At 43.6% G+C, this 24,836-nt stretch overlaps 2 protein-coding genes across 5 annotated transcripts in view; one reads left to right on the plus strand and one right to left on the minus strand.

Annotated features, from left to right (window-relative positions):
- The window catches only part of FAM53B (family with sequence similarity 53 member B), a 155,331-nt gene extending 139,622 nt beyond the window's left edge, over window positions 1-15,709 (plus strand). For all 4 annotated transcript variants that reach the window (XM_075935296.1, XM_075935295.1, XM_075935298.1 and 1 more), the window contains one exon: window positions 9,089-15,709. In XM_075935296.1, the coding sequence (XP_075791411.1) occupies window positions 9,089-9,451 (363 nt within the window). In that variant the 3' untranslated portion in view covers window positions 9,452-15,709. The remainder of the gene's footprint in view (window positions 1-9,088) is intronic.
- Window positions 1-24,836, minus strand: part of LHPP (phospholysine phosphohistidine inorganic pyrophosphate phosphatase) — a 222,017-nt gene that overhangs the window by 21,594 nt on the left and 175,587 nt on the right. The window lies entirely within an intron of this gene.

The following is a 24,836-nucleotide window of genomic DNA, read 5'->3' on the forward strand; positions in this document are numbered from 1 at the left end:
GACAGTGAATTGAAAACCCCATTCTCCACACAGTTTTACTAAATAGTCTAATTTTTAAAAAAATGACTTGGCATTTAGGAGTTTAAGTCTTACTGGTTTTCAGTAAGATGTAGGTTCCTAAGTACATAAGGAATATTTGAAAAAATAGAGCTTACACTGCAAAGTCATTCAGATGCTTGAAAATGTTACCCTCTGTGGTTGACCCACCCTCCCCAGTTGTAAAACCTGAAGGTCAGAGGTGAGTTGAGAAGTCCAGAGCCATGGTCAAGTGTGAGCAGGTGGCTAGATAGCCAGCAGGTTTATCTGCATCAGAGGCAGCCCAGGGCAATAGTCAGCATTCCCAGCTGGATCAGGAGCCTGGAGCACTAATCCAAGGGACCAGGTCAGTGGGTTAGGTGAGGCAGTAAAGCAAGGCCATGCAACCAGACAGGGTCAGATGAGACAGCAGGTGTCAAGGTACTTGTTACACGAGTTAGTGAGGCAATGCAGTCTAGGCAGCAACCAAAAGGCTCAGACCAGTTTCTTCTTCCTGTTGGGGTCTTTATAGAGACCAAGTATCCAGTGAAAATGCTCTGTCCAGTTGATCAGGGGTTTTGGGGCATAGGGTTGCCATCTTTCCCAACCCAGGTGGACCGATTGTCATTTACAGCGATGGCATCCAGTTCATCTGGTCAGGAAAGCTGCTAACCCTATGCATGGCTGCTGCTCGTGACCAAGAGCTCTCAGACTGTTGGAGCAGTGACTTAGTGTTCCGTTGTGGCACAGAATCTAGGAGTGCCTTCCACAGACCTTGTGGACTGTGGCCCATGAACAGGTCCTGCTACCAGACCACAAGCAAGTGCTCCATTGGTGGTCAAGCGCTACATTTTGAGAACCTCTTTCTGAAACCACACTGCTTAATATTGAAACGACCTCTTTGGCACTGGGCATCTCATATGTGTTTTACATAAACCAGGAAGAGAATATTTTTGTCAACAAATGATATATGAAAGTCATTGCAAGGGATATAGGGTATGAATAACTCATTGCAAAAGCACTGAGCTCAGCATGGTGGTATACTTCAGCTTTCTTGCAGCTTCCTAGGGATGAACTGAAAAATCTGCTGCATTTTCAGACAGGAGAAAGCACATCAGAAACTAGTTAGCGTGCCTGGCCTTTCACCTGTGCCATCTACCACTTTATAATGGGTAGCTCTTGGGACAGAGAATGTCTTTGCTCTGTGCCTTGTGCAACCCAATGCACATATTCTGACTCTTGGCAAATGATTAGCGTTAATAATAAAGAATGCTTATCAGCTTCATGGCTTACAGTTTTAGCAGCTTTTGAGAGGTGTTGGGTTTTGAGTAAACCCTAGTTATTAAGACGCTTCATAAGACCTTTATATGGACTAATACCTAGTCTTTCGTATGGACTAATGCCTTTTGATACTCTGAGGATTTTATTTTAAAGAAAAGAGACATTTCCATTGGAAATGCAGCTAGTGAACTTATGCGCTAGCTGCTATTTTTTTACAAACAAGCTTCCAAAGAAATTCACTCTTATATGACTCAATATGTTGCATTTCCCAAGCACCAGAAGTGATAAAGATGCTGTCAGATCAGTTCATTATTTTCTGCACTCCCATCCCCTAAGAAAAGACTGTTCCTGGTTGAAAATGTACCTATGTAACACACATTTCTTATTTCATTTGCTTAGCTGACACTTGCCTAGAGGAAAGTTCTGGCCTGATGTAAGCAGATGTGGTGAGGGGGTTTGCAGAGCCTAGGGGAGTGAAGGAGCCGCACTGTGGGGCAGGCTCCAAATGGAGGATCTGCTCAGAAGAAGACTGGCAGGGAAGGAGAATGAAAGAGAGAGTGTTTGAAGGGAGGATGTTAGTTTACAGCTTCTGGCGACAAAGCAATCCTGCAGGGAGTGGATAAGAGAAAAGGGGCAGACCCCTTCCCAGTTGGGCCTTACCACAGAGTCTGGGAAGACCCAGCTTAGTAAGGGCCTGCCCCTTTTCCTTCCTCCATTCCCTGCTGATGGAGCATAACTGGAGACTAGGAAAAGAACTGGACTGTGAGAGCTGTTGGGACTGATTGTGCAGGAAAGCAGACTAGCAGCACATCCCAAAGAGAAGAAAATGCAGAAAGGGTGGAAGCACTGAGGAGGGGCTGGTCAGGTGCACAAGGAAGAGGTGACAGGACATTCACTCCTCTCACCTTTGGACCCTGGAGCAGGATCCCAGGAAAGCTTTGGGCTGCTGGGGAATTGATGGGCCATGGCCTCCCAAGTGAAGCCTGTTCCAAAGTGCAACTCCATTTAACTCACTGGAGTTACTCTGAATTTATGGATGGATTTATAAATGAGATCCGACACTGGCTCTGTGTCCCTTGAGTTGGAGTTGCAGGGACTCCTAGTGGAATCACAGCTTATTATATATAACTGCATTTGCTTGCAATGACTTGTTTTATTATGATGCTCCATTTAACGTCGTGCTCAGGGATGTGGATTAAAGCATTTCATATGATCAGTTTGTATAAAATTCAGTGCCATGGCCCTGGGTTTGTATGTTTTAAAAAGATAATTGGGGTGTAAAATATCTGAGACAGTAACATCAGATTACTCAATAAATATTTGAGATATGACTCCACTCTCATCGGGATGAGGCTTACACTGGTGTAAATTACTTTGATTGCATTATTCCTGATTTTCACAGAGGTGAGAGGAGCACCAAAGACAAACCTCCAAACAAATCTGTATAGAGTACTGGATAATGTCAGCCATCAGCTTTATTTTGAAAGTCAGGGGTTAATTTTTTTCCAAAAAAGCACATTCCTAATTAAAAGTCTCAGTAAAATATAGGACCACGTTCTTTAATTGTATAAGCAAGTGAGATACCAGTGAAGTAATGTGTTGCCCCAGTGGTGAATTTAGCCTATAGTCTTTGAGAGAATAAAAATGCACATATAAACATGATACGGGTATGTCTACACTACAGACATGGGCATCTGGTGGCTTAGGCAAGAGAAGACTCTGCCTTCCCAAACAGCAAGCCTGGCCACGCCCACATTCTGTCCCCAGAGCACCTACTAGAGGTGTTCAGGGGGTGGAGTGTTGCTGCCCCCAGAGCCCACCTTCTTGGTGCTCCTGGCTGGGGAGGCTGGAACCATCTCCTCTCCTCCCCTAATGCTCTGGGAGCCACGCTGTGCGCATGCTCCCCTTCCCTTTCTTCCCCTCCTCAGTGCTCCAGGGAGGCTGGGGAGCGGTTGGCGTGCTGCCCCGACGCCTCTCCTCCCCAGAGGGCAGGGCCTCAGCAAAGAGGGTGGGGCTGTAGGTGGAGCTGGGGGCCTGCTTTCCACAGCCCAGCTGCACCAACCGCCCATGACTACAGAGAAGATCGAAGCTGCCGCTGTCAATCTCCCAGTATTTGAATTAGCATGTCTAGTTAAGACAGCTAATTGGAACTGAGAGGGGCACTCGAGTCATGCTGGTAGTCCTGCTTCCATGCGGAGTAAGGGAAGTCGAAGGAAGAGTGTTTTCTCTTCAACTTCCTGCAGTGTGTACAGCACCAAAACTTGAGTTAAGATACTTTGACTTTAGCTATGCAATTAACATAGCTGAAGTTGCGTATCTTATTTCAACCTTGTCCTGTAGTGTAGGGCAGCAATATGTTCTCCTTTTTTATCTCTGCTACCACTGGCTAAAAATACATAAAAAGCTAGTAATAGCCACTATGAAAAATCAAGTTACTTCGTCATTTAAACCCAGGGGTCACATGACCTGCCACCCTATTGTATTCCAAATACGACACAGGTTTATGTCAAATGCAATTCCCATGTCAAGAAATGAGACTTTGGGAGGATCCGAGAGTTTGAATCTACTTGGTTATTTGTTTGTTATGCATTTATCTGCTCTGGCTTCTAGTCCTTTCAGAAGTGTGTGTGTCAGGTGATGGTCTTCATCCAGAACAGATACTTCCTTTTGTGGGCACATTTACTAGATTCATGTTCTAAACAGCTAACCCTGAATATTGGTTGTTACATAGCTGGCTACTTGGCCCATGGGGAAAAAAAACCCACATGCTTTTGCTGAAAAGGTCTACACATTTGGTTTTCATCAGAGCCTTCCTCCCTTGGGAATCATGTGTTTCTGTGATGTAAAAGCAAGAGGTAGGCATATGGAAAAGAGAGAGAACAAGTCACATGAGATAATAATTTACACACAGAGAGAGCATGTGTAGCCTTTGCCCTGTGGTTTTACATAACATTCACTCAAAATGGGATGCTAAACATATGTATTGCCTGTGGTAGGCCTTTGGTTATAGAGTAACTGAAGTAAGTAGCAACCAACTTTTGCATCCAAGTAGCTGAAGAAGCTGTTGCTTATAGCATACACTTTTATTGTGGCATTAAGACCAGAGGGCTACATCTACACTGCAGGCTCTTGCGCAAAAGCACATGGCAGTGTGGACATTCACATGCGCAAGAACGTTTGCACAAGAACCCTTGTGCAAAACAGTTCTTATGCAAGAAGCCTGCAGTGTAGACATAGCTGAGTTGTACTGTGGATCTCTATAAAAACATAGATTTTGTGACCCATTTCCTTATATGGATGTACAGTAGGGCACATTTATTAGCTCTCTATACTGAGCAAAACATCTAGGGAAGACTCTCTCTCCCCTTCCCCCCATGATTCATACTCAGATTAGGAAGAATGAAGCAGACACAGTTCCTCAAAAGATTGACCCAGATATTATGTGAAGTTCCAGTGCATGCTGGGACAGGAAGCTTGTGGAATAAGAGTCAGTTCTTTGAAGACAAAGAGACAGGTTGGAAATGTTGCATATGGCTACCGGGAGGGGGAGGGAGGCTTGTCACATGATTGCACTGTTGAAATTTAATGAGTGCCTGCTGTTTTGGTCTGAGAACATCTGTTTAAAAATCAAGTCTGGGCTAAATGTTGTTCCTAGCCAGAGTAATTCATGTATTGCTGGATGTCAGGAGAATTCAGTGGAGAACGGAAAGGTAAGTTCCCTGCCTCTCCCCCAGCAACGAGGCAGGTGGTACAACCTGGTGCATTCAAAAACAATACAAGGGGAAAGATGCTCCTCAGCCTGATTTTTATGGCTCATGGATAGAAGTAACTCTTTCAGGGAAGGATAGCTGTATTTAGAAAGGAGAATGGCCTCTCCCAGGGGCAGGCGTAGCACTTCCACTCACCCTTTCTAACCACTTCATCTAGCAGTGCTCAAATAGTGTGTACACAGCTCATGGCCAGAACATGTCATTGTTAGATGGGACAACATAAAATGGCCGTGTGGTCTTTGGTGTCCTTTTTCACCAGGTTTGTTTATGGCACAGTTTATATAAGGCTTGATTCTTCTCCACAGTTGCAATTATTATACCCTGTGTTGCACAGGAAACAGACTATACTTTCACACATGCATACAAAGGGGTCTTCTATGCAAGTCAATACTGCACAGACCATAAGAAAATTAGAATGACCATAGTGCTCCAGACCTACGGTCCATGTAGCCCAGTATTGTCTTCCAACAGTGGCCAATGCCTGTTGCTTCAGAGGGAATGAACAGAACAGAGTAATTTGTGGATTGGGCCATCCCCTTTCATGCAGCCTAGCTCCAAGCAGCCAGAGATCTAGGAATGCCATGCGTTGCTCTAACTGACACTGTAGATGCAAGGATTTTTAGATACATGTGGCACATATGGAATCACTAGACACTAATAATTAATAATAGGCTACTTTTCAGTGTTCATAGGTGTAACAATGTTTTTTTTCAGTCTCAGGGGAATGACATTATTTCCTCTAACTCTTTTCCATGAGCACTTTACTTCTTAAAGCATCAGAGGGGTAGCTGTGTTAGTCTGGATCTGCAAAAGCAACAAGGAGTCCTGTGGCAACATGCATCTGATGAAGTGGGTCTTTGCCCATGAAAGCTTATGCTTCAATACATTTGGGTATGTCTACACTATCCTCCTAATTCGAACTAGGAGGGTAATGTAGGCATACCGCACTTGCAAATGAAGCCCGGGATTTGAATTTCCTGGGCTTCGTTTGCATGAAGCCGGCCGACGCCATTTTTAAATGCCGGCAGTTCGAACCCCGTGCCGCGCGGCTACACGCGGCACGGAGTAGCTAGTTCGGATTAGGCTTCCTAATCCGAACTAGCTGTACTCCTCGTGGAATGAGAAGTACAGCTAGTTCGGATTAGGAAGCCTAATCCGAACTAGCTACTCCGTGCCGCGTGTAGCTGCGCGGCTGGGGTTCGAACTGCCGGCATTTAAAAATGGCGCTGGCTGGCTTCATGCAAATGAAGCCCGGGAAATTCAAATCCCAGGCTTCATTTGCAAGTTCAGTATGCCTACATTACCCTCTTAGTTCGAATTAGGAGGGTAGTGTAGACATACCCTCTGTTAGTCTATAAGGTGCCACAGGACTCCTTGTCGCTTTCACTTCTTAAAGTGATCTTTGAGCTTTCTTAAAGTCTTTGCTTAATGTAAAAAGTACTTGTTTGCTTTCATTTCTGATCATCAGCTGATGTTAAATTTACGCAGGACTTTGATTTTCTACAACTTCTGTCATCTCTTATTGCTTCTGTCCATCTGTCTTTCTGGTTTCTCTCTCTCCAGTTCTTTTTGCCTCTTTTCACAAACCATTGGGAAATTCAGATCAGGGATGTTGTACTTTAAATTGCACTGGTCCCTGGATATTCCTTGGTGTAGTATGTGATTTGCTTACATAGTGAACATCAGGAGAGTAGCAATTTATTTTAATTAAGATAAGTGATTAGAATTTAGTTTCTTTAAAAAAAGTGCCATTACAAGTGTGTGTGCATTTGCAGTTAGCAGTATCTCCAGGGATGAGAACTGTCATGCCATACATACCATAGCTTAATGTTAGTAATTCTAAATGCCATCAAACATCTCATCATGGCTAGTGCTTTGAAACCATTTTGATCTGACAAGTTATTAACTAAATAAAGAGTTTCAAGAGACTGTAACCAACTACAAAGCCTGTTTCATAGTGAAATGAGCGATAACAGAGATCTTTGTGGGTTCACCTTAATAAATGGGCATAGTAGTGAGATACAGGGCCCATCACTGTGCTATAATCACAAAGGCACCATTCAGGAAAGCACTTAAGCACATGTCGTATAGACATCAATGAGTCTTAAGCACATGCTTATAATTAGGATCCTAGTCCATATAAAATGGAGCCAGTTGCAGTTGTCCTCTTCTCTGCTCTTGCAGAGACTACAAACTTAAGGGTTTTCCTGAATCTGGACCCTCATTAATCAATTGTATCGAGAAGCACCTATTTAGGAGTGATACTGCGAGCGTTCCTCTGAAAGAGAGAAGTCTCCCTGGTCAGTAGCTGTGACCCTTTTGTGCCTGACATTTCAGTTATATCACCTTATCTAAAGTGTCCCATCAAATGGCAATAACTGGCTTTTTAAGACATACATTCATTCAGTTACAACTGAATGAATCTGTGCTTATTGAGTTCTCAGATCTCAAGGTTCTAAAGTAGCCAGGCTGGAGTGGGGTGTAACATATCCCAAACTAAGTGGGTGCACTTCCATCCAACAGTTACAGAAGGTGGAAGAAATGCAAGAACAACTGCAAAGGGAAGTAACTGTAGGTCTGGATTTCCAACACTTAAATTAATGCTGCTAAGAGGAAAAGTAACATATTATGTCATTGAGGACTTGAGAGAGTCAGGCTGTCTGCTGGATTGGTTTGCTAATGGGATATTTCTTTTCACAAAGGGTTTACTAAGTATAATTATTATCTTTTGAGAGATCTGAGCAGCATTCTGTGCAGTGGCTTCTGAAGACTCTAAAGATGAGCATTTCAATTAACCATCGTGTATATTGTTGGAATTCCCTAATAGATCTTTGAGGCCAGAAGGGAATTTCAGATCATCCAGTCTGACTTCATGGATAATACAGGCCTTAGAATTTCATCTGCTTACTCCTGTATGCAGCTCAATAAATAGGTCATACCAAATTCATGGCCAGGAAAATGTGTCACAGACTGAGAAATATGGTCTCCCCCCATGAAAAAAGTGCCTTTTGTGCACTTTTTACCCTATATTATACAGAGTTCATTGGGGAGGCCAGTGTTTCTCAAATTGGGGTCCTGACCCAAAAGGGAATTACAGAGGAGGGGGTCAAAAGGTTATTTTAGGGGAGTGGTCACAGTATTGCCACTCTTACTTCAGTGCTACCTTCAGAGCTGGGTGTCTGGAGAGTGGTGGCTGCTGGCTGAGTGCCCAGCTCTGCAAGCAGCAGTGTAGAGGAAAGGGTGGGAATACTATACCATGGCATCCTTATTTCTGCACTGCTACTGGCTTTGCCTTCAGAGATGGGCTCCTGGCTAGCAGCTGCCTCTTTCCAGCTGCCTGACTCTGAAGGCAGCACTGCTACGAACAGCTGCACAGAAGAAAGGCTAGCAACACTGTAACCTTCCCTACAATAATCTTGCAACTCTTCTACAACTCTGTTTTGTGTCAGGACAATTACAACCTTGTGATATTTTAGTTTTAAATAGCTGAAAACATCTCATTTATGATTGTTAAAATTCTATGACAGAAAAATTGACCAAAATGGACCATGAATTTGGTAGGGCCCTATCAATAAGTTTGCCTAAAACACAACTTCCAGCAAAGAATCTGGTTTTGATTTAAAGACAAGAGACGGAGCATCCACCACTTCCTGTGTGGTGATCCAATGTTAATCTCTCTCTCTTAAAAATATAGGACTTATTTTTAATATGCATTTGACTGGCTTTATCTTAGAGTCACTGGTTCTTGTTATGCCTTTCTGTGCTAGGCTAAAGAGCCCTTTAGTACCTGGTATCTTCTCCCTGAGGGAATCCTTAGAAAACATCTATGTTATAAAATGTCCATGGTGGGGTGGAGGAAACACTGGTAAGTGCACAATAAGGACCATTTTTGCTCTGGCAGGGAGATGGCCTAGGTGAAGTAGCACATTTTTTCCCTCTTTTGAATTCAGCTGAGTCTTGGACCTTGTTTGGATAAACCGAATGCCATTGTTTCACCTGTATGTTTTCTGTTCCCTTTGCAGAATCGTCAGACCTTTAACAGCCTTAGCTGCCTTAGCACCACAGTGGATGACTGCGCTCAGCAGACTCAGTTCTGCCCTGGTGTCAACAGCCCCAAGTCATGGACAATATCTCCTTCCTCCCTCGATGTCATGCCAGGCAGGACACCAGCCTGCACCCCAGTGCCAGAGCCTCACTCGAACGCAGAAGAATGTAGAGTTAGCAAAGACGACCTCTCTTGGGAAGAGTCAGACTATTGTGCCACGGAAGATGAGAGCAGTAGAAAAGAAGATGAAAGGGCTTCATGGAGGAGTAGTGGGACAGGAGGGGAGAATGTCTTTCATCTAGATGGTGAATTAGATATTGAGCAAATAGAAAACAATTAAAGGATATTGATTGCATCAGGGTTTGGGGATGTGAATTAAGAACAGTGAGTAGTAAAATCTCCTAGGTTTAATACTTGGATAATACTGTAGTTAGGCTTGAAAGCAAATCAATGTTTTCTTTCTATCAGCAATAGGAGACATAAGCAGCCTTGCCAAAAGTTGATCAGGTATCCTGAGCAAAATCTTTTTTTTTTTAATCTTGAAATTCTATGTAACTACTGTAGTCAGCTATCAGCTAGTTTGGGTGAAATCACTCACGAGGCTTTGGAAAGAAACATTCTAGAGATCTCCAAACTGCATTTTCTCCCCTCCATTTCCAATTCAACAGCTTTTAGTGAATTTGAATCTGCAGTTTTGGAGTAATTGCAATTTCTTAGTGAATATGTGTGTTCAGATTTTTGTTTTAAGGACTGGAAAATAAAGTACTAGTTTTGATTCAGAAACTAGGTACTGTCTAGTACAGAGAGCCAGACTGAGAGGGGCTTTGCTGTGACTCAGCGGGACCCACATCAGCCTGGGTTTTCTGGGCAGCAAGCTACAAGGAATGTTTCATTTTATCAGATTCAAACCCCTCTTCCAACTCCATGCTGCACCTTAGACACTAGGGCTACGTCTGCATTGGCATCATCTTATGCATGAGCTCTTTTGCGGAAGAGTTCTTATGCAAAAACTCTTCCAGAAGAGAGCGTCTACACTGGCATGTGCTTTTGCGCAAGAGCATCCATGCCAGTGTAGACGCTCTCTTGCGCAAGAAAGCTCTGATGGCCATTTTAACCATAGGGTTTCTTGCGCAAGAAATTCACGTTGCCTGTCTACACTGGCCTCTTGCGCAAGAACAGTTGCGCAAGAGGGCTTATTCCTGAGCGGGAGCATCAGAGTTCTTGCGCAAGAAGCCCTGATTTTATACAGTAGAATGTCATAGTTCTTGCACAAGAAGCACTGATTTCATACATTAGAACGTCAGTGTTCTTACACAAGAACTCGCGGCCAGTGCAGACAGGCAGCAAGTTTTTGTGCAAAAGCAGTCGCTTTTGCGCAAAATCGCGCCAATGTAGACAGCCTAGGAGAGGGGAGATTGCAAGCTGTGATGAATCCTGAGTTTTACCTTTTACCTGCAGATCATTATTCAGATCCAATCTGATTTAGAGATCTCATGAAACCCCTACAGTCCTTACTTAGGCAAAACCTCCACAGTCATATCCACAGAACCAGCCCATATTGCCTTGCCGTAAGTCTTTTTAGTCTTGCAGTCAACAAAGCCATGGAAGGGAAATCACAAGCAGAGTGCTTAAGATTTGATCATCATCACAGCAAAGGACTTTTATTTTCAGTTTCCTTAATTCAACAAAAGCAGAGGATAGGGAACTCATAATAAACAACAAACCCCCTGGGGCCAGAGCATCAGCTCAGATAAGTTACCTTTGACATCAATGGTGTTATGCCTGTTTACACCGCTAAGGATCCGACCCCTGTTTTGACATTTGGGCACTTAAAATCAATGTTAGAGCGGGGCTTAGCATTAGCATGAGAGCAGATTCTGCTGTTCCCCAAATATGTTGCTATTAGACTCCACTGCTTTAGTGCTCTTCCTTTCAAACTTCTCTTTTAGACCCAGTGGAAAAGTAGTCCAGCTTTCCATTGAGCTTACGAAAGTAAGGCTTTTAGAAGTGTTTGGCAGGTAACATGAGCTTTAATGGTAACTGTTCTGATCTCGCTTACATACCAATGTCAGGCTGAGTACAACCCTTGCAGTCAGTAGAAAACTGGTCTGAGTGAGATCAGAATGGAGACTTAACAAGAAAACAAAACAAACATCCCAACAGACTCAAATTGTCTTAGATGTCCTGGTCCGGTGTGATGAGAGAACATTTATTAAAGACTTTGTGTTTGGCAGGCATGTTTGGCAGGTAACTTGGGGCGAAATTTGGACCCAGTGGCAAAGCTCTCATTAACTTTAACAGGGGCCCGGATTTCACCTTTAGTGCTACTAAAGATTGAAGGTACTTCATCATTGTAGGAGAATCCAACTGAGTCATCCTCCTGTTTTTGAAGAACTCTTCTGAAAGCCTATCCACGATTTCACACCCCTGACCTTTTATGACTCCTTCTACTAAATCCTGCCAGCCTTTCCTCCAGTACTTTTACTTCAGGGATGTGATCATTTCTTTCTTTTAATGGTTAAATTTAAAATGCCATGTTTGTTTTAAATGTGCCATGGCAAACATAACGACTGTGAGCAACCTACCCCGTGCAGCCAGCATAAAGCAGCTGGTACAGCGGTCACTCTGTCTAAACTGCTGCATAGCTTGATCTTATGGTGCTTGAGGGTCTCCACAGAGTCAGCACTATAAAGGCTTGTTGCCAATGGTCATCCGTGTTAGGGTGTATGCAATAGGTGTGATGAGAAATTGCCTTCTGGTCACTTAGGGTTGGTTTTAGCCTGTGATTTCCCTAATCACAGCAATAAAACCCATTCATTCAGAGAGGAATGAAACTCTGTCCTGCAGATTTCCAGGGCTTTCGTTTGGCACCTCTCACTGTGAAATGGTTTGCTATCAAGTGCAGTATGACTATTTGACAAAAATAAGCTCTCAAGATATTGAAAAGTCAGGTAGCAGCACTGAAAGCTTCCCCTTTTCCTGCCCCCATTTTTAGTAAAGATACAGTGGTGAACATTAAGTTTATACAATGTTATACATGTTATCTTAGTTGGTAAAATAAGCTGTTCACTTGCTAACAGGTCTCTGCAGAAACAACCTTTTTTCTTATCTTTTTTTTACTAAGAGAACAATATCTTAGATATGGAATTTTAACCACATCATCTTATGTTACTGCACTTTTTTCTGCAGTGGTTCGAGATGTGTGTAGCATCTTGTGTCACAGTGGAACCCATTCAGTTGTATAGCTTTATAAAGCGGCCAGTCAAATTGCACAGTGTTTTATTTGTAACAATGTTAATTTCAGTGCTCTCTCTCTTTAGATAGGATGCTTGCACTCAGTGGAAGCCAAACAAGTAATAAATGTGGGGGGATGGGGATGTTTTTGTTTTTAATGTTCTGGAATTATACACGTGAACAGCAAGAAGACACACCTTGTCTCAATCCTTTAGGTACATCATTTTGAAAGGGTGCACTTAGCCAGGTATGTGCCTGAGTTGTGTACAGGTAATCACACACATTGAACCTTGCTTTCAGACGTGCACTCCCATGACACACGTACAACACTACCTGGGACACATGCACTTTTGTGTATACATTTTTTAAGACTGACAAAATATCAGTTTCCTCAAAAGCATATGCTCTATATACAGTGAAACCTCTAAAGCAGGGGTGGTCAACCAGGACTGTGTATACCCCTGGGGGTAGACAGAGGTCTTCCGGGGGTACATCAGCTCAGCTATATCAGTGTTTCTCAACCTGAGGGAGATGAATTGGGGAGGGTGTCTAAAGTGCAGGGCTGGCTTTAGGGAAGGAAGGAGTCGGCAAGAGAGTCTCCGTGGGCCAGATGTGGGCCGCCAAGCAGGATGATTTGGCCTGGCCACTTCCCCACTCCCAGGCCAATCAGGGTCTGGGGATGGGGGAGTGTGCAAATTCTCCTCCTGCTCTTGTTAGCTGGCGGTTCACTCTAAGAGCCACATGCTTCTTGCAGGGTGGGGGCAGGGAGCGAGAGATTCTGCATGCTCACCCCACCCCCAGGCCCTGGTTGGCCTGGGGCAGGGGAAGTGTGCAAAGTCTCCTCCTGCCACCTAGGGGGAACCACCAGCTGTTCAGAACATCTGGCAGTTCCCTTGGGTGGGGGGGGGGGGAGGAGTGTGGCAGGAGCAAAGACGTTACATGCTTCCCCACCCCCAGGCCAATCAGCGTCTGGGGGCGGGGGAGCACGAAAATATACTGGCCCCACCCCTTCTGCCTGAGCCCTGCCTCTTCGGGGCCACTTAAAAGATTTGTAAAGTGGCCTCCCTTCTAAAATTATGCCACCCCTCTTTTAGGGAGCGCTAAGCAGGGCAATTGCCTTGGCCCCAACACCTTAGGGACCCCCGACAAAGCTATGTTACATGCTTTGGTAGAGCTCAGACTTGAGCCCTGGGTGACAGGGCTCAGGCATCAGACTCCTGGAAAGGGGTACAGTAGTCCGGAAAGGCTGAGAACAGCTGCTTTAAAGGAACCACTGAGAATAGGATGCTTTTGGGCTGAGCCCTTCACATAAAGAACTGCTACTCAGTTCATTTGGGGTGTCTGTATTGATGGAAGGGTGGCGTTTTCACTGGATGAGAGACTATGTTGTTAATGTTTTATTGTCTATTGTACCTTCCATAACCAAGTGTCATATCATTTGGCTTCAGTGACTATTTGTGAGTCTCCCTGTGCAGGTAACATGATTGGTATTTCCCCTCAGATGGTACGTTCTAAACTCTCCTGGCTGCGTAGCTCTGTGATGACATGAACATCGAATCACCTACCAGTTGGACTGATGGAACAGTGTGCAAACGCTCCCTGTCCGTTCTCGCTCCTCAACTGCTAGTCGTGTTCCAACTTCTACAGCAGCGAGCTTGTGCCCATTCCCCTTCCTGTCAAGGAGGTCGCCTCTCTGCTGTGTATCCAGCTGCTGACCCCTTCCTTCTGACCTCAAATGCCCCACAGAGGTTAATATTCCTAAGCCTGACAGCTCACAGATGCAGTGGTTTACAGACGTAGCGCATTGGACCATCACCATAAGGCTTCTAGAGAATGTGTATCTTGCCAATACTTGCTATGCCGACTTCTGAAAACCTGGACTCATAGACTTGTTTTCTTTTAGAGCTATAAACGCACTCTGGTATTTACATATCTCCAACTTTTAATTCATAAGGGCTTTTATTTTTTTAAAGGGCTGCTATGCCATGTTAAAACATGTGCAGTAGGAAAGTGACTGAATGTATCACTGCCCGACTGTATTCAACATAGCAGTAGCATACAGTTTACATTGCAGCACAACCTGTTTGCCTTACTAAAGATGCTTCTACAATGAGCAATGGCCTTAGATGGGCACATTAGCATAGATACAAATGACAGTTAGCAACAATTTTAGGCCACAGAAGTGGATTTTTTTTAGGGTTGTTGGGGTTTTTTTTGTTTTGTTTTTGTTTTGTATGATTTTTGTACTGGTTTTCAGGTTAATAAAGCCTTTTTAATTTTTTTGTAGCTGTAAAACAACATTTACAGATTTATATATATATATATATATATATATATATATATATATATATATATATATATATATATATATATATATATATATATATATATAAAATCTGAACTATAATATAGTATGTGCCTCATATTCGGGGGACATCCTTTTGATTGTAAAATTAAAAGAAGGTGTGTTGCTCTTCAGAACATGATGTAAGATTAGCAAGATCTCACACATGGAGTGCCATCAGCTTAAAAACAATGGATCCCTACAGTGAGGATTTTCTCAGCTTTTTTAGGACTTTTATCAATATTACGCAGATGCTTTGAATAACCTATACTTCAAATTCTTACCATATGCAAGAGTCTGGCACTGAAATTATCTAGGTAATTAACAGTCTAATCATGGAGACAGGCAGTGACTCTTTTGGAACATGGATCAATGTGGACTGCAGATATTTAAGTACAACAAAAAATCAACAGCAATAAAATTTCAGCATTCAATAAAATTCTTCAGTGGAGAATGTCCTTGTTAGCACTGGTGATTTACTCACAGGGAATTTGCTGTGTATTTGCAGGTATAATTCATTGAGGTTCTATGAAAGATTACAATATATCTTCATATGGAAAAAGACACAAAGGAAGTATTTGTAGAATAGATTGTAATTGCTCACATAATAGCCTATTTGGCCAATAAAGTTGTGTTTCAAGTGCATTGTTTAAAGATCCTGGATGACCAGGACAATGGATTTATGTAGGACTTAGGATTGTAGCAGTGCTTTACAGAGTCTGTTTTTGATGTTTAAGATTTGAAAGAAAATGATGGACAAAAAAAAAAAGCCTTCTGAAAGCTATGAACTGAAGTAAGAGTCTCTCCATGTTTATTGCACAAATGCAAATGTCCATAAATGTATACAAAGTTGGATTTGTAGAAGGTGTACTCTTTGTTCGAAGACTGTTCTTTCACCTGAAAGTCAAGAAGACTGCTGATTTGTACTCTCTCAATGACTTTATTGCACTAGAGCAGTTCAGTCTCAGGAATTTGCTTGTTACTTTTACTATGTAAATAAAGCTTCCTGGTTCAATAACATTCTGCCCAGCACTGGCCTTTGTTTATGCTTTGCTATGTTTCTCCAGTACCAGGGTACCCCAGTGTTGACAGAAGACTTCCTCTGCTACTCTAAAAACAGAGCTTTGTGTTGTGGTTGCTGGGCTGGGTGGTCCTTACCAAAGGCAAGAAGTACCTTATGGGAAAATCCATAGTGCCTGAAAAATAACAAGATCCCAAATAATCTCTCCCACATCTGTACACAGACAGGGTCCTCCACTTGAATTTCCTTCCTGTTCTACATGGAAACTGGGGAGCAGCCAACACTGTGATAGCTTCACTTTCTTCTCTGGACCCCACGGACACTCCTGTGCAGGTCCTGTTCCACAGTGGGGGAGAGGCAGAGACTAGATAGAGTGGCAAAGTGGTGCTTGCTCTAGCAAGTTTACAGAAATTTCATGAAAAATTGATCACAGTTTAGGACTGTCTTTTCCTCAGACCTCCGGAGTGGCCATGGGGATGGGAAGCCATTCACTTCTTCCACATGGACTGCATGCATAAGGCTCCCAGTGGCCCATGGAGCGCAACCCTTGAGTCATGATGCTGTCCATACGTACCGTGGTAGGATGGGTATTTCTGTGCAGTTTTACAGAAACAGACACATTTACTGTGGATGAACAGAGACAACAATTCAGCCTGTTCCTTTAAAGGAAAAGAAATCTAGTAACATCCCCTCAAATAATAATTGGTTCTCTATATTTGGGTTTACAACATCATGTTTATCTTTTGCCCCCATTGAACTTTAATAGAACATAAATATGTTCATTTTTCTTACAGCATGAAAGTACAATCTGTACTTCCTCAGCATTTATACTATATTTATAAAATGAGTTAAGAGAGTCAAGCAAAAGAAATAGGAATTGATGCACAGAACAAATGGATAGTGGAAAGAAACACACAACATTGCCAGTCAAACTCACTTCAAAAAAAGCATCATATATGCAACAACAGCATGTCAGTTTCACCGTGCACTTGTAGTGTCTAGCTGCTGTAGCATCATGAGATCAGGATGCAAAGAGAAGGTGAGTGGGCGAGTACCAAAATCTGCCCTGGACAGCAAAATTGAAGATGCAGCTAAAAATATTGGGGTTATTCCTAGGCCTCATTCATCTAGCAACATTATTGCTATATATGGACCGCTACACAATTAGTAACCGCCTCCAGGAAAGCATGGGGTTAGGCTTGAGGACCATAATGCAGTAAGAATACACTGAAATATCTTAGTAGCATTACATGGAGTGTTACTGTACCTGTGTTAGTCCCAGGATATTAGAAAAACAAAGCAGACCCACTTCTGTTGATGAGAGAGAGAACTTTTCAACTTAACACAAAGCTCTTCAAGTTATATATAGACAGCACAGTGGCTACCTGCAGCCCAGACTGTTAGCCCTTTACACTTTCATGCACTCAATTCTTTTATCAACAAGAAAGGAAATGGGTTGTGATTGACATGTCCTTAATGATCAAACAATTAAAAAGCATCAGACCAGATGACAGGAGGCTTATATAGCTAAATGTATGCTACTCAATCCAACTGGAGTGATACAGATAATTAATGAAAAGCAAGCACTATAGACAAAAACGCTCTGTGCCCATGACAGTTATCTTGTGTTTAAGGAAGACGTGTGGTTATGTTTCAATATTCCTATCCAATATTTCAAGTTGCTATGTAGACTATAATATATCTATAGTATAGCCCCATTTAGTGAGTGCAACAGAACAGGCTGTGTCTGAAGCTTTAACCAGATAAGAAAAAATAAAGAGGCAAACTTTCTTGCTGATGACTGAACACAATTCCACTAGCTAGCAATTTTAAAACATCAGTTTAGTTATTTTCAATCTAAGCATCTCAAGGTGGCCATCCTGGGCTAGTGGTTAGGCTGTATGGCTAGAAGACAAAAATAGAGGGTATCCCAATCTCTGCTAGTAGATTGTTTTGTGACCTTAGACAAGTCACAACTGTTCTGTGCCTCAGTTTACCTAAATGTAAAATGGGTATACTGACATTTTACTACCTTGTGTGGGCACAGGGAAATATAGCTGCAAAATGCTTTAGGAATCAATAATGGTCAGTATTTTCCCTCTTCCTCTATATCTACCATTGTTAAAATGTTGTGATAGTCTAAATACTATGAAATGAGCTCTGCTTACTATTTATATGTTATGCAACCTGATCAGTGGCTGAATGCATGTAAAAGCCTAGGAAATATAAATGAAACATAGTTCTAATAAACTCTGAGTGAGTTATGTGTAATTTCTTTGCAGATATTTCATTAATTATTGGTATTACAATTGCACTGGCTCTTAGAAACTCCAGTCAAGGATTGAAGCCATGTTGTGGTATATGTTGCACAAACACATAATGAACAGATGATCCCTGCCCCAAAGAGCTTACAATTTTTGACTGAGGATGACAGACAGGCGGACACAGCTAACAGGGAGCACAAAGTAACAGATTGTGCTCAAGGCTTTTGATTTTTGAACACCAGTAAAACTCTTCAAATAAAAAGAGATGTTCGTCCAATGAAAATTGGAAAAAATAACTGGTATTGAAGGGCCTGTCTACAAGGAGTAGCCATGTGGATGATGGGTTGTGATTTCTAATGTATTGTGCATTAGCTGATCCATATAGATCCTGCTAGTGTACTTTAACATAGTGTTGTTTGACACCACATTTGAGAATGTTACAATGAGATTGCTTGTTAAAATGTGTACTACTGTAATGAGTAATGCACATAATATGCAATATTAGAGGATGTACAAAGAGACAGGCCTGAAATGGCCTAGTATGACAAGTGGAATAAGAAAGGGTCACAGCACACCAACTGCCTAGGTTCTGACATTACACAAATAATATACTTTACATTTATAACCAAGGGTCTTTAAGTTATTTACAAACACTGCCTCACCAACTCCTTGTCAAGTAATTTTTATTATTCCCGTTTAACAAATTAGGAAACCGAGGCAGGGAATGTTTAAGTCACTTGTCCTAGGTCACTCAGGAAACTTGAAGCTCATTAGAACACAAACTACATTGGTACCATAAGCTCATTCTTATGATAAAAAGCAAAGGGAATTTAGGATTTGCCTGTTTAAATTCACTGGCCTAAATCAAGGCTAAGGGATATTTTTTGGGTGTGACAAGCTAATCCCTTATAATTGCAGCCATACGTCCTAACAAAGCAGGAACCAATTGAGTGAAGGCTGAGTCAGGAGGAAGTTCTGAGGCACTGAGTGACGCAGTTTGGTATGATTAGATGACCTGTCCTTTCTCTAAAGCTGCTTAGGAGCGGTTATGAAGTTTCTATTGTAATCACATGAAAGTTCAGGAAGAATTGGAATTGTAAGAGCTTGTGTGAAGCGAAGGGTTGGGGTTTTTTTTTTTTTTTAAATAGTTACTGATGTTAAGGAAGTTGGTTTTTATGCCTATAAGCCCATCGGATCAGAGACTTCTGAGAAGAGTAGGGTCAGTTTTTCTTACCATATGTAGATGAGATATGGGGCAAGCTGGCATGAGTTTCAGCATTTTAAATAACTGCTGTCTTTGTTAGTGAAACTATCTTGCCCTAGGGGGTCCTCATCTTCAGAATTGCTGAGCCCCCACCACTCCAAAGGAAGTCAGTGGTAACTGCCTGTGCTCTGCTTCTCTGAAAAGCAGCCCTGTGAATTTCCCTTAAGAAATGCTCATAGGAACCTCTAAAACGAAAGAGAGAATTAAGCTGAGCAGGAATTCAAGCAACCTGCCCCTCCTTGCCTTTTGTATTTTGATACTGACCAGGTGTTAGAGGATGAGGCATTCTACCATCAGCTGGGATATTAAATAACATGGAGCAGGACTTGAACATTGTAGTGGCCTGGGTCAGTGTGCGACTGATTTAAATAAAGTTCGTAATGCTACAGAGATCTAGGGAGGGGATGCTGGCTCCATTTCAACAATAAATTAGTAAATTCAACTTAGCACTTCTCAGCAGTCATATTTGCTGTGTAGATTCAGCTGGGTGGCAGAGCGAGATGTTTGACGTGGAGTGCCCTTACCATGACATTTACTGCAACATGCACTGTGCTATCTTCAGTAGATCTCCTGTGGGGAAATTTATCAAACAGACAAGGGTCAGAGGGTTCAGGTAGCTAGTGTGGTTAGGGCGTGATGTGTGTGTTTCGTGTCCAAGCGATTTGGAGGTGAGCATAGAAATTGATACTCCAAAGGAAACTAAGATGATTGACAAGTTTTATTTATAAAGTAGTACTGTGCCTTCCTGAGGAGATAAAGGAGATGATTAATGCAGCTGCAAAATCAGATGAAAGAGAGATACTTTGTGTGCTCCACTTCCAATCATGCTCTGGATTGGTCTGTGTTGCACAGCTCTTTTTTCTTTAGGGTAAAATTAATTACCAGAAAATTAGTACAAGTTGAACCTCACACTCCAGAAAATTAGTACAGGTTAAACCTCTCTCGTCTGGGACTCCCTGATCCGTAGTCAGCAGGACCACAGATGTTGCTAGATCAGATAACCCAGGCACAGAGGCTGAGAGCGGCTGGGAGTGGAACCGGTTTGGTTAGCGGCAGCCAGCAAGGGCAGTGACCTGGGGGTAGAGAGCCCCGAGAGCAGCTGCCACTATGTGTGGGACTGGGGCACCCAGGAAGCAGCTGCTGCCACCGCCACCACATGCAGGGCTGGGGAACCTCCAGAGCAGCTGCTGCCATGCACTCAGCTGGGGACAGGGAGCAGAGCCCAGCGAGCAGGCTGGGGACAGCAGACCCAGGCAGAGCCATAGGAGATCAGGTCTCTGGATTCTCCCGGGGTAACTGCCAGGAGGAGAGCCCGGATGCCTGACCACTTATGGTCCAGCAAATTCCCTTGTTCAGGACCACTCCGATCCTGAGGGCACTGGACCAGGGAGGTTCAACCTGTAGCAGCTCTCCCCAAAGCCTGAATAAGATTTTGATGAAAGGCTTCTAAATGCAAGGAGACTGAATCTAAGACATTCCTTTAGATCCGTGGTCCCCAACACGGTGCCTGCGGGCGCCATGGCGCCCACGGGGGCATTTGCATGCGCCCGCCAGGTGCTCGGGGCTGGCCTGGCCCCGGGCACATGGCACGGCGCTTGCGGGGAGCGTCGGCCCCGGGCGTGCGGCGCTTGCGGGGGGAGGGAAGCGCCGGCCCCGGGTGCGCGGCGCTTGCGGGAGGGAGGGGGTGAAGCGCTGGCCCCGGCCCCGGGCACGCGGCGCTTGCGGGGGGAGGAAACGCCGGCCCCGGGCGCGCAGTGCTTGCAGGGGGGGTAGCAGCGGCCCCGGGCATGCGGCTATAGGGGGGCCCCGGCCCCGTGGCTATGGGGGGGCCCTGGCCCCGGGCGCGTGGCTATGGGGGGCCCCTGGCCCCGGGCATGCGGCTATGGGGGGCGCCCCCGGGCGCGCAAGTGTCCCCACCCCCTGGCGCCCGGTGGGCGAACAGCCACGCCCCCTGGCGCCCGACAACCTCAAAAGGTTGGGGACCACTGCTTTAGATCATGGCCGGAGTGCTACCACTCACTTTACAAAGTAGCCCTATCCCCAGGCTGAAGGTCATGAGGAAGTGAAAGTAATTATCTTAAAGTGAAACTTTAGCACCATTTATACCCTGTTACTGGTTGTTCACATGATAAAGCTTTAAAGCAATTCTCTGGCCATTAGAGCCACTGCTCCTAAGTAAAAATGAACAAGAAAAGGACTAGGAAGGCAACAAGAGCATTGACTGGTTTTGCCAACGTGTTGAGCTGAACTGATTTGCGTGTGATTATATTAGTCACAACCCCACATATCCCCTGGCCCTATAATAGCAGTTTCATGGTATTGTGTCTGAATATGTAGGTGTCTAACACTGTACTGTTTGGTGGCTCTCCAGAGTGTCTAACCAGATTTACTTATTCTTCTGTGGTTTATCCCCTTCTCCAATAGGGCAAAGGAGGGCCTGGACATTCACAATAGGTACTGGGATTTGTGTTGAGAAAAGGTTGTGGCCCAGTATGTTAACAATAAGTTGTATTTACTCAAACCACTTCCATTTATAAGCCAGCATGGGTAAAACACCAGGGCTATGTCTAGACTGGCATGATTTTCCGCAAATGCTTTTAACAGAAAGCATTTTCGCCATCGGGGCTTTGTTGCACAAAACAGTTTTTAGCTGTCTACACTGGCCCTCTTACGCAAAAGCATTTGCACAAGAGGGCTTTTTCCCAAGTGGGAGCAGCATAGTATTTGCGCAAGAACACTGACAATCTTACATTAAAACTTGCCAGCTGTCTACACTGGCGGCTTGAATTTCCACAAGAACACTGACTTCCTACTGTAAGAAATCAGTGTTTCTTGCGGAAATACTATTCTGCTCCCATTCAGGCAAAAGTCCCTTTTGCGCAAAGCTTTGGCGCAAAAGGGCCAGTGTAGACAGCTCAGATTTGTTTTCCGCAAAAAAGCCCCGATCACGAAAATGGCGATCGGGGCTTTTTTGAGGAAAAGCGCATCTAGATGGGCACGGACGCTTTTCCTCAAAAAGTGCTTTTGCAGAAAAGCGTCCTTGCCAATCTAGACGGTCTGTTCAAAAAATGCTTTTAACGGAAAACTTTTCCGTTAAAAGCATTTCCAGAAATTCATGCCAATCTAGATGCAGCCGTTAACATGTTTTGTTAGTCTTTAAGGTGCTACTAGTCTATTTGTTGCTTTTTAAGTTTTTCTTGTTACAGACTAACTCAGCCACCGCTCTGATCCATTTGTATGGAGAAGAGAGAAAGGTGAAGGGACTTAGCCACAGTCACACAGAGCCTATGGGAGAGGTCAGATTAGCTCTCAAAGGGATGACCCGATTCCTAACCCTCTATTTCTCCAGAGTCCAGGCCCCACCACTTTAAAACCACCATGCTCCACCCATTGCTGTCTAAAGCCTCCCCACCACCACTAGATTCTTTGCTGGTGCATTAGTGCTTACACATGTTTTTTTTCCCCATTAGTACGGCTCCTATAAGAACTCCAGAGAACATTGCTCTACTGTGTGAACAGAGGGCTAAAACTTCCTGCTATTCCTAGTGTGCATTATAAGAGGAGTTTCTAGAAATTGGAGCTGGAACAGACCTGTTACATCAGACTGTCCTTTCCCATAGAGCTCTGCAAAACATACCAAGGAGCAGATTTACTAGTGGTTTGTCCAGGCTAGTTTTAAATGTTCCAAGCAATGAGGCTTCACCATTACCCTTGGGAAATTATGCTGCAATCATCTAGATAATGATAGCACCACAAAAATCTCATCTCATCTTCCACTATAAGGAGGATCTGTAAATAATAGGCCTGGTAAGGAATTTGCCATAGGGTAGCAGAACAGCCCTGTTTTTCTCCCAGTACTAAACACTCCCTACCTCATAAAAAGGCCCACAACTTCCTGAATAGAGCCTCTTATGCACCTAAAGGCTCCTTTCGTTGACTACACCCACTCATTCACAGCTGGAAGACTGACAAACTGATTAGGATCTGAGGGGTAGCCATGTCTGCAAAAACAAGGAGTCCTGTGGCACCTTAAAGACTAACAGATGTGTCAGCTTGATTAGGGTCTCTGGCTATTTGGTGGCTGCAGCTTTTTAAAAGGGGCAGTTCACGGGCCCATCAGTTGAGTTCCTAAGGGAGTGATCTTTTACATATGGAAAAGACAAACTCCAAAGATGCTTTATAATAGATCTGTGCATGAGGCCATGCCTGCCACTGGCTGTTGGGAGGTACTATCTGAACATGTAGGGAAGACAAGAATCTCCTGACTTTCACCTCCAGCTCCATTTGATCTCACGTAAACTGCTCTCATAAGTACCTTTTTGGAGGAAGCATATTAATGTGGCCAGTACCACTTTATCTAGAGGAGAATGGAATTTTCCCTCCCAGCCAACTCTGTGTACCCCCACTCTAAGGAACGGAAAAGTTTGCATACTACATGGGCCATACAATTTGTTTAACTAGCAGACATACCACAGTACATTTCTTCTCTGGCCCCCTAACAGGACTGGATCATCTGGTAACGAGGCCAGTTTATTATGCCATGATCACAGCAGTTGAATTAACTTCTCAATTACCATTATCTTTTAGTAGTCAGAGCTTTCTACAGACCTTCTACTCTCCTGATGGCAGACATCTCTCTGCAGCAGGTCTTTTACCTCCTTGCACATCACCAGCAACAGACAGGAAAGCCCATACTACAAACCATCTGTTCCTAACTTAGGGCATTTTCCCTTTAACTCTTTGACCCCAACATTTTCTCTTTTCCCCTAATTATAAGCTTGAGTTTGAAACATGGTGTGGATCTAGGCTAAGAGGAAATGCTTTATTGGAACCAGGCTTTACTAGTCAAAATGCCAACACTAATTTGTGTGCATTTTTTAAAATCCTATTGGGCTTTTTTTTTAACTCAATTTCCTTCATTGCTTTTCCTTGAATTTACTCATTTTACCTAAGTGGTCTGTCTGGTAAGGATTGGTAGAAAAAATCCCACCTACTTCTCAGGGCTTGTCAAGTTAACACAAAGTTGCAAGTCCCTCAGCAAAAGAAACAAACCTCAAAAATCTCATTGATTCTTCTCCACCCCTAAATTTTTCCCTACGAAATGATCTTGGGGAGACTTTAAAGGTAAAATACTGTCAAAAGAAATAAAAGGAGAAGGCACTGTTAGAACCAATGTAGGTAGACATGAGAGAGACAGTGTGGCCTTGTGGTTAGCACAGCTGTGCTAGATGACAGAGCCCTGGGTTCTATTTTGAGATTTGATCCAGACTTAGTGTGACCTCAAGTAAATCACTAAACCTTTCTGTAACTGTTTCCACACCTGTACAGCATGGTTAATGTTTCCTGCCTTTGTAAAATGCTCTCCTGAGGCCCAGTGCAGGCCTGTGTTCTGTCCACTAAGCCACATTCCCTCCCATAGTATATGCTTTGAGCCCTTACAAAATATCCCTGTGAGAGAGTGGAGACAGGAGGACCTACCATTCCAGGGGTTAAAGAATACTTTTAGCCCCACCCCACTTTACCAGCAGCCAATGCCAGGCCTGAAGGGAGGAGAAAAGAAAGGAACCTGGATCAGTGCGTAGCTAACTAGAGAGGAGT

The sequence above is a fragment of the Pelodiscus sinensis genome, chromosome 8 (assembly GCF_049634645.1).
Source record: "Pelodiscus sinensis isolate JC-2024 chromosome 8, ASM4963464v1, whole genome shotgun sequence".
In the NCBI taxonomy this organism is placed as follows: Eukaryota; Metazoa; Chordata; order Testudines; family Trionychidae; genus Pelodiscus; species Pelodiscus sinensis.